This window comes from Sinocyclocheilus anshuiensis, unplaced genomic scaffold (assembly GCF_001515605.1).
Source record: "Sinocyclocheilus anshuiensis isolate Anshui unplaced genomic scaffold, SAMN03320099.WGS_v1.1 scaffold469, whole genome shotgun sequence".
Lineage (NCBI taxonomy): Eukaryota > Metazoa > Chordata > Actinopteri > Cypriniformes > Cyprinidae > Sinocyclocheilus > Sinocyclocheilus anshuiensis.
In genome coordinates this window covers 32,751-49,641 of record NW_015537995.1, presented here as the reverse complement: position 1 = coordinate 49,641, position 16,891 = coordinate 32,751, and the positions used below count along the sequence as shown (strand labels likewise).

Here is a 16,891-nt window from a genome sequence, read left to right as displayed (position 1 = left end):
ACCACTAGTGCAGCAGGAACATCTACAACTACAGAGACTTCCACAATCACATCAACTGCTCCTGAAACATCCACCACTAGTGAAGCAGAAACATCTACAACAACAGAGACTTCCACAGTCACAACAACTCCTGCAGAAACATCAAGCACTAGTGCAGCAGAAACATCTACAACAGCAGAGACTTCCACGATCACAACAACTGCTCCTGAAACATCCACCATTAGTGCAGCAGAAACATCTACAACAACAGAGACTTCCACAATCACAACAGCTGTAGCTGAAACATCCACCACTAGTGCAGCAGAAACATCTACAACCACAGAGACTTCGACAATCACAACAACTGCAGCTGAAACATCCACCACTAGTGCAGCAGAAACATCTACAACGACAGAGACTTCCACGATCACAACTGCTCCTGAAACGTCCACCACTAGTGAAGCAGAAACATCTACAACGACAGAGACTTCCACGATCACAACAATGAAACATCTACCAGTAGTGTGGCAGAAACATCCACAACAACAGAGAGCTCCACGATCACAACTCTTGCAGAAACATCCACCACTAGTGCAGCAGAAACATTTACAACAACAGAGACTTCCACGATCACAACAGCTGCAGCTGACACATCCACCACTAGTGCAGCAGAAACATCTACAACGACAGAGACTTCCACGATCACAACAACTGCAGCTGAAACATCCACCACTAGTGCAGCAGAAACATCTACAACAACAGAGACTTCCACAATCACGACTCCTGCTGAAACATCTACCAGTAGTGTGGCAGAAACATCCACAACAACAGAGAGCTCCACGATCACAACTCTTGCAGAAACATCCACCACTAGTGCAGCAAGAGTTGTGATCGTACAACAACAGAGACTTCCACAATCACAACAACTCCTGCTGAAACATCCAGCACTAGTGTACAAGAAACCTCTATAACAACAGAGACTTCCACAATCACGACTCCTGCTAAAACATCCACCACTAGGGCAGCAGAAACATCCACAACAACAGAGACTTCCACAATCACGACAACTGCACCAGAAACATCCACCACTAGTGCAGAAGAAACAGCTAGAACAACAGAGACTTCTACAACAACACATCCTTCAACAGTGACATCAACTCCTGCTGGAACCACTACTGCAGTACCTTCCACAACAGCACCACAAACAACATCTACAACAGAACCTGTTGTGATTCCCACTTCAACCACTACTGAAAGCACCACTGTCAGTTCAGCAACAACATCCACAATACCAACAGCTACAACAACACATCCTTCAACAGTGACATCAACTCCTGCTGGAACTACTACTGCAGGAGCTTCCACAACAGCACCACAAACAACATCTACAACAGAACCTGTTGTGATTCCCACTTCAACCACTACTGAAAGCACCACTCTCAGTTCAGCAACAACATCCACAACACCAACAGCTACAACAACACATCCTTCAACAGTGACATCAACTCCTGCTGGAACTACTACTGCAGGACTTTCCACAACAGCACCACAAACAACATCTACCGCAGAACCTGTTGTGATTCCCACTTCAACCACTACTGAAAGCACCACTGTCAGTACAGCAACAACACCAACAGCTACAACAACAGGGCCCTCAGCTACCACAACAACTGCTGCTGGAACATCCACCACCAGTGAAGCAGTTATCACAACAGTGCCACAAACAACAATTACTAGTGGAGCAGTTACCATGACAGCACCACCGACATTTATGTCATTCTCTCCATCTTTAAATGTCTCTGAGAGCACAACTGTTAGTACCATTCAAACATCTGCAACAACAACAACAACAACAGGATTCTCTGCACTAAAAACAGAAACTTCTGTTTTTACTTCAGCAACTCCCTCTTCAACTCCCTTAAACACTACAAATGGTAGCACAGCTGGAACATCAACACATTCATTTGCCTCGACCACTAATAAAACCACTGTCTCAACCACTAATGCAACAACAAGATTCTTGACATCTACAACTCAAGTGCCTGCGACTACAACTACAAAATCTGCACCCGTGTATCTAACAGTTCTGGTGTTCCGCTCTTTAGACAACTTTACAGTTGAATTCAGTGATCCAACCTCTCAGGCCTTCAAGAAAAGGGCTCAGCTTGTCATATCTCAGGTGAGTTAAAATAAACTTAACAAGATTCACAGGTGACACACAGAAAATATCTTGCCTGTACCCATTAAGTAAAAAAGTCTTCATCAGTAATCAATGTAATTTAACAAAAAAAAATTATAATAATAATCTGATTGTGATTTTGACTGCCTATTATTGTACTTTTACTCTTGCAGCTTGAAACAATCTACAGAGCAAAATATCCTTCCTTTATTGAAGTGATTGTCTTGCTTTTCAGGTAAAAAAGGAATTTATGTGCTTTGTGGGTTAAAAAAATAACAATATAGTAACCTTAAAATAAAGGTAATTTGCTCATGTTCAGGAATCCTATGACATTCTTTTATATTTTCCAGACAAGGGTCAGTAATCACAGAAACACAGCTAGCTTTCAACTCCACACAACCTGTTCCAACTGTTCAAGAGATTTCAGACACCCTCTTTACAGCAGTGATAACAGGAGGTGTCGATCCACTGAACATAACTCCTTATTCGATTTCAGTCAATGGTTCGAGTAAGTTTGCTTGCATTTCAGAAAACATCTTACAAATTCTGAAAGTCTTAGAAAAACTGTGCCTACCACTTTTGCTCAGTAGATCTTGTAAAATGTACAACCTTCATATCACTATGTATACTGACAAACAAAACACAGTGCATTTTGTTGACCTAATTTGTACACCTTTTTTCTTACAGTTATTAACGTGACTACTTCAACTACAGCATCAACAACAACAACAACAACAACAGCAATGACAACAATAACAACACCGACAACAACAACAACAACAACAAGACCCTTGACATCTACAAGACCCTTGACATCTACAACTAAAGTGCCTGCAACTACAACTACACAATCTGTACCCGTGTATCTAACAGTTCTTGTGTACCGTTCTTTTGACATATTTATAATTGAACTCAGTAATCAAAGCTCTCAGGCCTTCAAATCAAGATCTGAGGTTGTCAGATCTCAGGTGAGTTCAAATAAACTTACAAGATTCACAGATGACACACAGAAAATATCTTGTACTTAAGAGAAAAGAATACAGATATTTTAGACCAAAGCCAAACATACTGTATAAAGGGATTTGCTATTATTTAAATTGTTTAGTTTACCATAAATAAGTGACACATTTTGTTTTCCCGCCTCATAAAGTAAAAAAGTCCTCAACGGCTATCAATGTAATTTAACAAATAAAAAAGACCATTCTGATTGTAGTTGTGACTGCCTGTTATTGTATGTTACAGCTTGAACCAATCTACAGAGCAAAATATCCTTCCTTTATCAGAGTGATTGTCATACGTTTCCGGTAAATATGGAATATGGAATTTATGTGCATTTTGTGTATATATATATATATATATATATATATGTGTGTGTGTGTGTGTGTGTGTGTTAACATATATGTTATTAAGGAATCTTATTTGGCATCCTTCTATTTTTTCCAGTCCTGGGTCAATCATCACAGAAACCCAACTAGTTTTTAACTCCACACAACCAGTTCCAACCGTTCAAGAGATTTCAGACTCCCTCCTGACAGCAGTGGTAACAGGAGGTGTCGATCCACTTAACATAATCCCTTCAACAGTTTCAGTCAATGGTTCAGGTAAGTTTGATTGCATTTCAAAACCTATCTTGCTACATATTCTGAAAGTCTTACAACAACTGTAGCTAGCACTTTGGCTCAATAGATCTTGTGGAATTTCTAACCTTCTATATATAGCACTAGTCACTAGGTGATTATATGGATATACGAATAACACAACATATACGGTACATTTGGACTTTAATGAAGCAAAAAAAGAGACACTTTGTTGATCTATTTCATGCATCTTTTTCTCACAGCTATAGCTACGACTGTAGCTGCAACTACAACTACAACTACAACTGCAGCTGCAACTACAGCTTCAAGTGGATTGAAGATTGAATCCAGCCTGCTCCAAGCAACATGGCTCATTATTATGGCAAAAATATTACATCTTTTCCTATAGATCCCTTAACAATGAATATGAGTTGCGAGAAATGAAAGGCATGTGCAAGGCACAAATTATATTAGCAAATTATATTATTTTTGTATGTGTATTATTTGTTATTTAGTATTGTAGCACACTCTCGAAATATGGCAATGGCAATATAAACATAAGCCTAAAATTGCATTGATTCTCAGGGCACAATTTGTAATTAGAAAAAATTATATATATTTTTTTATTTATCAGCAGGTTGTTGTAATCAATCAAATAAGGACAATTCCTATTTCCTCAGTATTTTAAATGTAATGCTTTTGTTCACCTGTCTGCAGGTTAAAGACTATTTATACAGTAATTCTCTTTTGTCTAGTATGTGCTAACATTGCAAGACCTTATTCTATCTTATTATAATCAAATAAACATATTTATTAAGTTCATGTGGTCCAAAATTGTATGATTGTTAGTATTTACATTTATTTAAAATGTACAAGGGTTTTATATTAAATGAATTAAATAAAGTCTTAATGCAACTTTAACTTGCATAATTCTTTCATTACAAATTCTTTATAGCCTAATTATCAAAACTGGCATTTAAAAAAATTATCATAAATTCAGGATAGTATGATTAATGAGGCCTATTAGATAGTATGCATTGATGAGACCTATTTTGTTCTTTCTTTATAGCAACATGACAAGTAATGAGACATCAATAAGTTTCAATAAACTTTAGTTTTTTTTTCTGAAATGTAAATACTGCACACTGATATCTGACAGCTGGGTGGCTCACATTTTATACCTTACTTTACATAATAATAGCTACTGTATTAATCCACCTTACTAGCAAGTACTGTATATAGATTTATATTTTTGAAAAAAATATATCCAGAGTGGGTTATGGCTAGTAAAAACAATGAAAGTGTCTTTAAACACACACACACACACACACACACACACACACAAAACTGTAATAACCACCTAACAAACTGCTATGCAAACTGTCATTGCAGAGGTTTTCATCTTCCACTTCAGATATGTAATGCTCGCAAACAATGCAAAGCTTTAAAACATTTTTATTGTGCTAGTCACAAAACAAGTGTGTTGTACACTCACTAATTTAATTGAATGTAATAATCATTTGTCAGATGTCCCTAAAAACTCTACAATGCCTGATGTACTGTATACTGCATAGGGTATTTTAAAATCATCTTTTTGCTGAAAGTGTATGACTTTTTCATATACTGCATGATGATTACAGATTGACAAATTGCATGCAGTGGGAAAATATCTCCTTCTCGTGCCATGAAAAAGAAATGTCTCTTGATCTTTGCCAGGTGACATAATTAGAGCACATGACCTCTTTTCTCTATATACAATTAAAGTGTCTTTAAACACACACACACACACACACACACACACACAAAACTGTAATAACCACCTAACAAACTGCTATGCAAACTGTCATTGCAGAGGTTTTCATCTTCCACTTCAGATATGTAATGCTCGCAAACAATGCAAAGCTTTAAAACATTTTTATTGTGCTAGTCACAAAACAAGTGTGTTGTACACTCACTAATTTAATTGAATGTAATAATCATTTGTCAGATGTCCCTAAAAACTCTACAATGCCTGATGTACTGTATACTGCATAGGGTATTTTAAAATCATCTTTTTGCTGAAAGTGTATGACTTTTTCATATACTGCATGATGATTACAGATTGACAAATTGCATGCAGTGGGAAAATATCTCCTTCTCGTGCCATGAAAAAGAAATGTCTCTTGATCTTTGCCAGGTGACATAATTAGAGCACATGACCTCTTTTCTCTATATAATTGCCTGTGTTTGTTCTGGGGTGCAAGGGATATTTGTCAAAAAGTTTTAATGACCAAAAGTACATTAACTACAAGCACAATCCTCCTTATGGTTCAGTGTCTTTAATTTTGTGGAATCATCTTACTGTGCGTGTCTGAACCAGACATACAGTACAGTTAAAAATAATTGATGGGATTGTTTGCCCCCATAGCAGTGTGATATGCAAGAGCCATGTTTGCTTTCAAGACAGAAGTCAGTTACATTTAATAAGCTTTTTCATTTCTAGATTTCATGTCTACATGCATGGCTATTACACTGAATAGATGTCTGGGTGACGTTTATGTACAGTACTATCAAGTACGGTGTTTTTGTGACAGCTTACAGAATCAAACAGTTCATTTCTTTGACTCGTTTCAAGTACTGTGACTTCAATTCAATTAAATTCAATTCAAGTGTATTTGTATAGCGCTTTTTACGATACAAATCGTTGCAAAGCAACTTTACAGAAAATTAAGTTTCTACGATATTTAGTAGTAGCTTATCAGTGGTGACTGTCAGTTAATGTACATATGGCAGAAATAACTTGACCTTTTCTTTGTTGATTTGTTGATTTGTTTGCGGTGAACCACTGACTTGACCAGTCTTGCTTGCTTGTTTGCATAACAGGCTTAACTCGAAACTTATTTTGTGACATGCTTGTGATTTGTGATATGCAACTCACCTTTTATAATATAAAGACAAGTTGTGAGTAGGCTTTTTTTTTTAAAGGGAGCATAGCTTTACATCAGTCCTATTTTACTTTATTTTTTACTCATCTTTGCTGTTATAGAGAAGGTGATGTTAGCTATTACCACAAGAAAACCCACGTCTTCATGCGTGTGTACTGAGATGACTGGATTTTACTTTGTCCACGTCTGTTTGTCTTTTGTTTTCACTCATTTGACAAGAGACTTGCATAACAGTTTTGTTCTTTTAACTATGTACGTCATGTTATTGTGTGTTTCAGAGAATGTGTGAAAAAAATGAAATAAAGTCTATGCATACATATATCTTTAAGATGTTAGGAGGTCTTATGTTGTATGAATAACAAAGCATTTCTGTCATAATGGGTCTTAGTATTGTTGAAACAGGTCTTAGGTCAATGCCTGAGGGATTCTACTCTGACATTCTTCCGCCTTAACACCTTCTGTATAATTCTAGGTGTTGACAGTTTTTTATAAAATGATCTGCAGAGATTAAAGTGGTAACAATAAAACGCCCACATTTTCAGAGTGTCACCATGAATGGAATGTCACACGGTCACATTCTTTGCTGTTGAATAACATTGCACAACCTATCTTGTTCGCCCCAGACAATTCTAGGCTGCCTTTATCTCTCTGTGAAGACTGAAGTTTTCTGATGACTTCAAAGTGAGAATCTTTGTGGTTATTTGTGCTGTACTGTTGATAATCACTTACGGTTTTTTTTTTAAGTGAGACTGCTAAAATGACAATGAACTGATATAAATGGTACTTCATTGTGATCGGCCTAAGTAGTTAAATTACACAGCTGAAATGGAAAAGTTTTGAATACAAGATTTATTTTCTTTGTACCTGCCTGCAGAACACAATTTAAAGTTATAGTTCACTTTAAAAAATGAAAATTAGGTCATTATTCATTCACCCTCATGTTGTTAAAAACCTGAGAATGAAACCAATGAATGTCAACTAACCTTCAAAATATATTATTTTGTGCTTCACAGAAAAAAAGAAAGTCATACAGGTCTGGAACGCCATGGGGTGAGTAAATGACAGATTTGTGGGTGAACTATATCTTTAAGTGTTTCAATGTCAGTATTACAGGTGCTGATAAGAGATGAAAGAAGATGTATTTTTTAGGCAGGTGTTCATCCACTAGCAGTATTTTAAAGCAAATTCATGCCTGCCCTCTGCTGGCCAAATACAAGCTTAGCTTTTAAAAAAAATCCAAGAGTAGGTCATACGAGGACAGAGAGTAACTGGGACAGCAGGCACAACTCTGTGATTTTGCTATCCCATGAACTGTTGATGTAGCAAGACTTTTATTCTTTCTAATTCCCAATGTTTCTCCTTGCTCAATACAGTGTCCCAGATAACAAGTACTGCATAAAATACTCAGCCATGCTCAAGCTTTTTTTTTTTTAAATGTTAAATTAGTTTATGAGAAGTAATACTTAAGGTACAGTATTTCTCTATTTCTGTTTTATCACGTGATAGAAAGTCTAAGGCCTTCTCAAGCCATACGGCTGACTTATCTAATCTGCGGCCTGTTATGCATCAAACTAATATTGCTGTTGAGACAAAATGCAATGCCATCAAGTTAGCATTTTTAAACATTCGCTCACTAAAAAACTGCTGCCAGGATTCTGACTAGAACCAGAAAATCTGAGCATATTACACCAGTCCTCAGGTCCTTACACTGGCTTCCAGTTATATTTAGGATTGATTTTAAAGTACTTTTACTTGTTTATTAATCACTCAATGGCCTAGGACCTAAATACATTGCAGATATGTTCACTGAATATAAACCTAACAGACCACTCAGATCATTAGGATCGAGTCAGAAATACCAAGGGTTCACACAAAACAAGGGGAGTCTGCTTTTAGTTATTATGCCGCCCGCAGTTGGAATCAGCTTCCAGAAGAGATCAGATGTGCTAAAACATTAGTCACATTTAAATGCAGACTCAAAACTCATCTGTTTAGCTGTGCATTTATTGAATGAGCACTGTGCGATGTCCGAACTGATTGCACTATATTTTATGTATAATCGTTTTCTATTCTTAACCGTTTTAAATTAATTTTAAACCTCTTAAATCAATTTTTTAATCATTTTCAAAGTTTTTAAATTACTTGTTTTATTGTTGTGATTATTATTTTCTGTTCTTTGATGTAAAGCACTTTGAATTACCATTGTGTATGAAATGTGCTATATAAATAAACTTGCCTTGCCTTGCCTACAGTAACTTATATTAAATCTACTGAAGTATCAAAAGTGCAAGTAAGTGCGTGGCATAAATAATAACACAGCAGACTAACAGCTATGGAAACTTAGGCAAGTATTATCAAAATACTTTATATAGGTGTTGTGATATGAACAAACAGACAAAAGACAGGTACACAAGAGACCAAAAAGGTTCAAAAGCTGTCACTAAGGTGGTACTCTTTTTAAAAAAAGTACTAATATATACCAATTGGGTAATAATATGTACACGTTAGGTACTAATATGTACTTTTAAGGTGCATATTAGCACCCTTTAGTGGTAAATAAGGTAGAAAAAAAGTTCCTTTAAAAAAGGTATCCTCCAAGAGACAGCTTTTTGTACCGTTTTTGTCTGAGAGTGTAGCACATTTGCACAGAATATTTGCAATGATACATTTTCTTCAGAAAAATCTAATCTAGAAAGAGTGTTTCATTGTGAATGTCCGTTCATTGCTGCTTAGCAATAATAGTTGTTTTATTTTCTTTTTGAGTTTTTTCCGTTTTCCAAGTCCACTTGCACTGTGCCAATTTCGCCAGTAGAGAGCGCTCCCTGTCAATCGAGCCGTGTACGTGTGTAGCCTACGTGTTGTTGGGAGAAGCAAAACGTGAAATTTGATCGAAAAAATTTGAGGTGCAGATTAAATATACAAGTGTCCTGATCATTAAGTTTAATATTATTATTATTGTTGTTTTTAATATAGCCTAGTAGTGACAATACCTATAATAGTAGTGCACTAATTTTTACTGAGATTAGAAGTAGGCTATCACGAGGAAGGAGGAAGAAAGCCAGATGGGGAAATTTGAAAAAAAAAAACTTTACTAAGGGGTGTTCTGTTTTCAAGAATCTGATTATTTAAATTCTTAATTCTCTCTACAAGGCAAACTTGACCCCACATGGATTTCTTTGCTACAGTTTCACTATATTTAAACTGAATAGCCTTTTCTGTGAAAATGTATTACATAATACAAAAAAATTAATTAATTTAATTTAATAAAAAAAATTAAAAAAAAGCATAAAAATCATTGAGGTAATAAATGATGTGTAACATCTTAAGCATCACTGTACAATTTCTGGAAATAAAGTGATGGGTGTTCACCTGTACCACACCCAAGGATTAATTTCTTAGACTTGACTGTAATGCGAGGAATGGCAACTACTTCACTTGACTTGATTATCAAAGATGGCACTTCAAATACAATGACTGTACTTATGCTATTATTATAGCCCACTTACTAGCTGTATATTGGCGTCTCGCCGTTTCAACAAACGTTGTTTCTGATTATGAAATATATATATAAAAAAATATATTGTTTTTTCTTATTATAACAAAACACATTTCAAGAAGATTCTTTCAAAAGAATCATTGTCTTTTCAATAAAGTATAATTATAATATAAATACAACTATAATTTTCTTGAAATTTGTAAGCTCACTGTTTTTTTCAGAAATGTCCAATAGCCCTAACAATTTTAACGAAATAAAACCATATAGACAATAGGTCGCAACTGAAAACAAATTACGTGATGTAAGCACACCAGTAATAGATATCAACCATTAAAGCTTCAGAAGTTCCACTGATTTTTTTTTTTTTTACTTTTGTGAAAACATTTTTTCTAACCAAACAAAACACATGTGTTATTATCCTTTTATTTCAAATATTGTTATGCAGATAATTAAAACATACTGTCCGTCTGAATAATTAAAATATATCTATTATTAGAAATGGCTCGGCTACATCAATTGTTACAAAAAAATAAAATAATAGCAATTTAGAAAGGTTGTCTCTCTCTCTATTTCTAATTTACAATGAGTACCGCGATACTTATCGGCAGAAAAACAACTATGTGAAACATTCTATATAGCTACTAAATATGCGCGTATCGGCACTACGAGTTCAATTGTTGAGTATTGGGCTAGTGATGCCTCATTAGTGAGGGCAAACTTTCTCAAAAACGTCAAGGAAGCCAGTGAAACTAAGTGCCAGTATGTGAAGAACGCATAGGTAAACCTAGTGTCTTTTGTGTTGGTCCCTTTTGACATCTCACACGTGCGGTAATCGTGATCAGTTGATGTATAGGATCCATAAAAAGATCACGTGCTGATCAATTATTAAACTCATGGGAATCTCTGAGTTTGATGTTGTTTTTGTATAAACTGCTAATGCAATTCCATTTTTTATTTATTCCACTAACATTCATGCAGTAATATCAAGAAATTAAAAAATTAAAACAAATTATGTGCCCTCAAAACAAATCGCTCTATTCCGCGAATTTTGGATACATTTAAAACAATGTCTGATTGAAATGAAAACATAATCACGATATGAGAATGGCATACGCTTATAAATTAAAATGTGCAAATATGGCTTTATCAAGTTACTTTACAGTTTCTATAAATAAGCCTTCCTATAATAAATTGTTGCGCACTCCAGACACTTTAGACGGGCACAATACAAAAGATTTACGAAAAAATATCTCCACGGTGTTTGCCAAAAGCATTCCATAGGCTATGCCTTATCTGTGCATATCAGTGAAGTAACAAACCACAAGTCAGGACGTCACTAAGTGGTATTTAAGAGGCAGCGTCACAGGTGATTAAAGAGAAGTGGAAGAACTGAAGCATAGAATAACTATTGGATCACTGAGACAACAGCGGATTACCGATCAACGTGTTCAGCATAATATACTGCTAAAGGACTGGTAAGAGCACTTTATTTAACTAAATATATTTGTCTTAATTATATTTATATTATATAGTTTAATTGCTGAAAATATTGTATATCGGGCATAACAATCAAAGCATTACTAATTTAATTTCACATAATGTAGTAATGTGATAAAATGTAAATTTTCTTGTCATTTTTGTAGTAGTCTCTGTGTTCTGTTACTGTTAAATGCATTTTATATGAAATTAATGTAGTCAGAACATTTATAAAAGTAATCATTTATCTAGATGTCTAGATTATCTAGATTTGTTTACTGAACCATTTGTGTTTAATATTAAGGAGTCATAATAAAATAGTATTAGTATATACATTTTTTTTTCAGACAGAGTAGATAACTGTTAAATCAAGAGTGCAAGTTTTTGCATGGTGCTACTGAAACCATGAAAATAATGTTTGTAAAGTTTATTTTATACTCTTCCACATCTGATGCTGCTAACATCTGACATCTGTTGGATGCAGTGATTGTGTATATATATATATATATATATATATATATATATATATATATATATATATATATATATGAATGTTTTGCTTTATTATTATATTATTATATAATACTGGTCAAAAGTTTGGAATAATTCAGTTTGTTCATGTTTTTGAAATAAGTCTTCTATGCTTTTGAAGAATCATGTGACACTGAAGACTGGAGTAATGGCTGCTAAAAAATTCAGCTTTGCAGCACAGGAATAAATTACAAAATATATTATTTAAAATATATTCAAATAGAAGCCAGTTATTCATATTTTACAACATTATTGTTTTTCTGTATTTTTGTCCATTTATTAAATAAATGTAGCCTTGGGATAGGAGGCTTACACAGTGCACTCCACTAAATTTGGTACTTTTACCCTTGGTAAATATGAGCAAAGGCGGCTGTCCAAATAAATCTGCTTCCTTGGTCTTTTTGATCTTTCGTTCAGAAAATTTGCAAAATGTCTAACCTTTCATTGAAGTAAAACATTTGAAAGTGGGGAGAAAATTTAAGTTTTTCTTCAATGCATGTTTGCCACAATTATTGGCACTCCTAGAAATTCTTATGAGTAAAACATCTCTGAAGTATAATCCCATTCATATTTACATTTTTAGCACACCAGGGTGACTAGGAGCATGAAATCGTCCAGCCATGACTTCCTGCTCCACAGGATTATAAATATGAGGAACACAAAGGCCAAATTCCCTTAATCTTTCATCACAAGGAGTAAAACCAACGAATATAGTTCTTATGTGCAGAACAAGATTGTTGAGCTTCACAAAATAGAAAGTGGCTGTAAGAAAAGAGCCAAAGCATTGAAAATTCCCATTTCCACCATCAGGTGCAATAATGAAGAGGTTCCAATTAACTAAATATGTTACAAATATGCCTGGAAGAGGATGTGTGTCTATATTGTCCTAATGCACAGTGAGGAGGCAAGTTTGAGTAGCCAAAGACTCTCCAAGGATCACAGCTGGAGAATTGCAGAGTTTAGTTGAGTCTTAGGGCCAGAAAGCCTAAAAAAATCACCACATGTTGTTCAGGAGGGTTTCAAGAAAAATTCTCCTCGCTCATCCAAAAAGCATATTCAGTTGTTAGACACGACTGGCACTTCAAATAGCACTGACTTCTTTGGTCAGATGAAACTAAAAAAATAGCTTTTTGGCAGAAAACCCACCAGATGGGTTTAGTACAAACAGGGATAAAAAGTACCCCATGCCCACGGTTAAATATACTGCTGGATCTTTAATGTTGTGGGCCTTTAATGTTTTTCTGCCGGAGGTCCTGGACATTTTGTTCATGCATGGTATCATGGATTCTATCAAATACCAACAGATACAAAAATCAAAACCTGACTGCCTCTCTTAGAAATCTTATAATGGGCCGTGGTTAAATCTTCCATCAGGACAATAATCCAAAACAAACATCAAAATCGATACAAAAATAGATCACTGAGCACAAAATGAAGCTTCTGCCATGGCTGTCCCAGTCCTCTGACCTGAGCCCTATAGAAAATGAGTGTGGTGAACTGAAGAGAAGAAGCACCAACATGGAGCTGGGAATCCGTAGGATCTGGAGAGATTCTGTACGAAAGAATGGTCTCTGATCTCTTATCAGGTGTTCTCCAAACTCTTCAGGCATTATAGGAGAAAACTCTGTTACAGGAGAAAAAGCTGTTATCTTGGGAAAAGGATTTTTCAATAATTGGGTACCAATAATTCTGGCCAATGTGAACTTGAGAAAGCATTTATGTCACAATGAGATTTCCCCCCACTTTCAATTGTTTTACAATGATAGGTTAGAATTTTGTGATTTTTTTTAATGAAAGATCAAAAGGATAAACAATGCAGATTTATTTTCACAGCCGCCTTTGCTCATATTTACCAAGGGTGCCAATATTAGTGGAGGGCACTGTATATATATATATGAATGTGTGTGTGTGTGTGTGTGTGTGTGTGTGAAACTAGTGTAACAACAGCTGAATCTTCTACAACGGTTACAACAACAGCAGCGCTCTCAACAACCACTACAACTGTTACTGAATCATCCACCGCTACTGCAGGAGTTACCACAACAGCACCACAAACTACTGTTACAACAACTGAATCCTCCACAACAGCTACAACAACAGCAGCACCCTCAACAACCACTACAACTCTTATTGAATCATCCACCACTACTACAGGAGTTACCACAACAGGACCACAAACTACTGTTACAACAACTGAATCTTCCACAACAGCTACAACAACAGCAGTGCCCTTAACAACCACTACTCTTGCTGAATCGTCCACCACTACTGCAAGAGTTACCACAACAGCACCACAAACTAGTGTTACAACAACTGAATTTTCTACAACAGCTACAACAACAGCAGCGCCCTCAAAAACCACTACAACTGTTACTGAATCATCCACCACTACTCCAGGAGTTACCACAACAGCACCACAAACTACTGTTACAACAACTGAATCCTCCACAACAGCTACAACAACAGCAGTGCCCTCAACAACTATTACAACTCTTGCTGAATCATCCACCACTACTGCAGGAGTAACCACAACAGCACCACAATCTAGTGTTACAACAACTGAATCTTCCACAACAGCTACAACAACAGCAGTGCCCTCAACAACCACTACAACTCTTACTGAATCATCCACCACTACTGCAGGAGTAATCACAACAGCACCACAAACTAGTGTAACAACAGCTGAATCTTCTACAACGGTTACAACAACAGCAGCGCTCTCAACAACCACTACAACTGTTACTGAATCATCCACCGCTACTGCAGGAGTTACCACAACAGCACCACAAACTAGTGTTACAACAACTGAATCCTCCACAACAGCTACAACAACAGCAGTGCCCTCAACAACCACTACAACTGTTACTGAATCATCCACCGCTACTGCAGGAGTTACCACAACAGCACCACAAACTACTGTTACAACAACTGAATCCTCCACAACAGCTACAACAACAGCAGTGCCCTCAACAACCACTACAACTGTTACTGAATCATCCACCGCTACTGCAGGAGTTACCACAACAGCACCACAAACTAGTGTTACAACAACTGAATCCTCCACAACAGCGGTGCCCTCAACAACCACTACAACTCTTACTGAATCATCCACCACTACTACAGGAGTTACCACAACAGGACCACAAACTACTGTTACAACAACTGAATCCTCCACAACAGCTACAACAACAGCAGCACCCTCAACAACCACTACAACTCTTATTGAATCATCCACCACTACTACAGGAGTTACCACAACAGGACCACAAACTACTGTTACAACAACTGAATCTTCCACAACAGCTACAACAACAGCAGTGCCCTTAACAACCACTACTCTTGCTGAATCGTCCACCACTACTGCAAGAGTAACCACAACAGCACCACAAACTAGTGTTACAACAGTTGAATCTTCCACAACAGCTACAACAACCGCGATGCCCTCAACTATACTTTGTCCAAATTACAGTCCATGCACAATACCAACAACTTCAACCCCAACAGGTTCTTCCTCTGTCACAACAACTCTTACTGAGTCATCCACCATTAGTGCACCAGTCACTGCCACAGCATCTCAAACCACACAGTCCTCTTTGACTAATTCCTCTTCAGCTGCTTCTCATAGTACAGCTGTTAGCACAGCTGAAACATTCACAACACCAACAGGTTCATCCACAGCCCCAACATCTATTACTGGAACATCCACCAGCAGTGAAGCAATAACCACAACAGTGGTACAATCAACAACTTCTACCTTGACTTCAGTCAGTTCCTCTTCACCAGCTGCTGACACATCCACCACTAGTGCTACAACAGTCATTCCTTCTACAGTCTCTACAGCGTCTACAGCTTCTACAGTGTCATCCACATCTGCTCAGTTTACTGCATCTACAGTAGCATCAACAGAGTCTACAACATCTACAGAGTCTACAGTTTCTACAGCAATTACAGAGTCTACAGCTTCTACAGATTCTACAGTGTCTATAGCTTCTACAGTGTCATCCACATTTGCTCAGTCTACAGCGCCTACAGCATCTACAGAGTCTACAGCCTCTACAAAGTCTACAGCTTCTGCAGCATCTACAGAGCCTACAGCTTCTACATTGTCTACAGCTTCTACAGTGTCATCCACATCTGCTCAGTCTACAGCCTCTACAGATTCTATAGCTTCTACAGCATCTACAGCTTCTACAGTGTCATCCACATCTGCTCAGTCTACAGCATCTACATATTCTATAGCTTTTACAGCATCTACAGAGTCTACAGCTTCTACAGCATCTACAGTCTCTACAACATCTACAACTTCTACAGCAACTACTGCACAAACAGTACCTGAGGTGCTAACAGATCTGGAGTTTCGTTCTTTGGACACATTTATAGATGCATTCAGCAATAGCAGCACTGTGGAATTCAAGGACAGGTCTAAGCTTGTCAAAGATGAGGTGAGTTAAAATCCATTTATTATATTTACTGAAGCACATTGATGATACTTTTCTTGACTTTTAAACATTTAATTAATAGAAGAGACAATTATGTAACAAACACTTAACCTAGATTACCCTGTTTTAAGTGATGTCCGTAATTATTTGTTATTTGTTCCAGCTTGAGCCCATCTACAAAATCAAGTATGCTAACTTCCTCAGAGTGATTGTCCTAGGATTCAGGTAAATGCAGCATATTGAAATGTTGCTCATTTTATGCATGCTGTGTGTGTGTGTGTGTGTGTGTG

The 16,891-nt window shown here is 36.6% G+C and overlaps 2 protein-coding genes across 2 annotated transcripts in view; both read left to right on the top strand.

The window, feature by feature from the left end:
* The first annotated feature begins 1,112 nt into the window (after window positions 1-1,112).
* On the top strand, window positions 1,113-4,647 carry LOC107675338 (putative GPI-anchored protein PB15E9.01c). The gene is made up of 7 exons (XM_016469635.1): window positions 1,113-2,158; window positions 2,332-2,393; window positions 2,509-2,666; window positions 2,846-3,126; window positions 3,401-3,462; window positions 3,602-3,759; window positions 3,999-4,647. The coding sequence occupies exons 1-7, from the start codon at window positions 1,730-1,732 to the stop codon at window positions 4,142-4,144; spliced, it is 1,296 nt and encodes a 431-aa protein (XP_016325121.1). The 5' UTR covers window positions 1,113-1,729; the 3' UTR covers window positions 4,145-4,647.
* A 10,987-nt stretch (window positions 4,648-15,634) lies between these two features.
* LOC107676066 (cell wall protein DAN4-like) overlaps window positions 15,635-16,891 on the top strand; it is a 2,389-nt gene continuing 1,132 nt past the window's right edge. The window contains exons 1-3 of the mRNA XM_016470594.1: window positions 15,635-15,677; window positions 15,775-16,604; window positions 16,765-16,826. Coding sequence (XP_016326080.1) covers window positions 15,635-15,677; window positions 15,775-16,604; window positions 16,765-16,826 — 935 coding nt within the window. The remainder of the gene's footprint in view (window positions 15,678-15,774; window positions 16,605-16,764; window positions 16,827-16,891) is intronic.

What these genes read in the sequence shown, in the direction of transcription:
- LOC107675338 (XM_016469635.1), top strand. Translation starts at nt 1,730, where the DNA reads ATGACAGCACCACCGACATTTATGTCATTCTCTCCATCTTTAAATGTC. An exon ending in CTCAGCTTGTCATATCTCAG is followed by an intron (nt 2,159 to 2,331) that starts GTGAGTTAAAAT and finishes TTACTCTTGCAG; the next exon opens with CTTGAAACAATCTACAGAGC. An exon ending in GTGATTGTCTTGCTTTTCAG is followed by an intron (nt 2,394 to 2,508) that starts GTAAAAAAGGAA and finishes TATATTTTCCAG; the next exon opens with ACAAGGGTCAGTAATCACAG.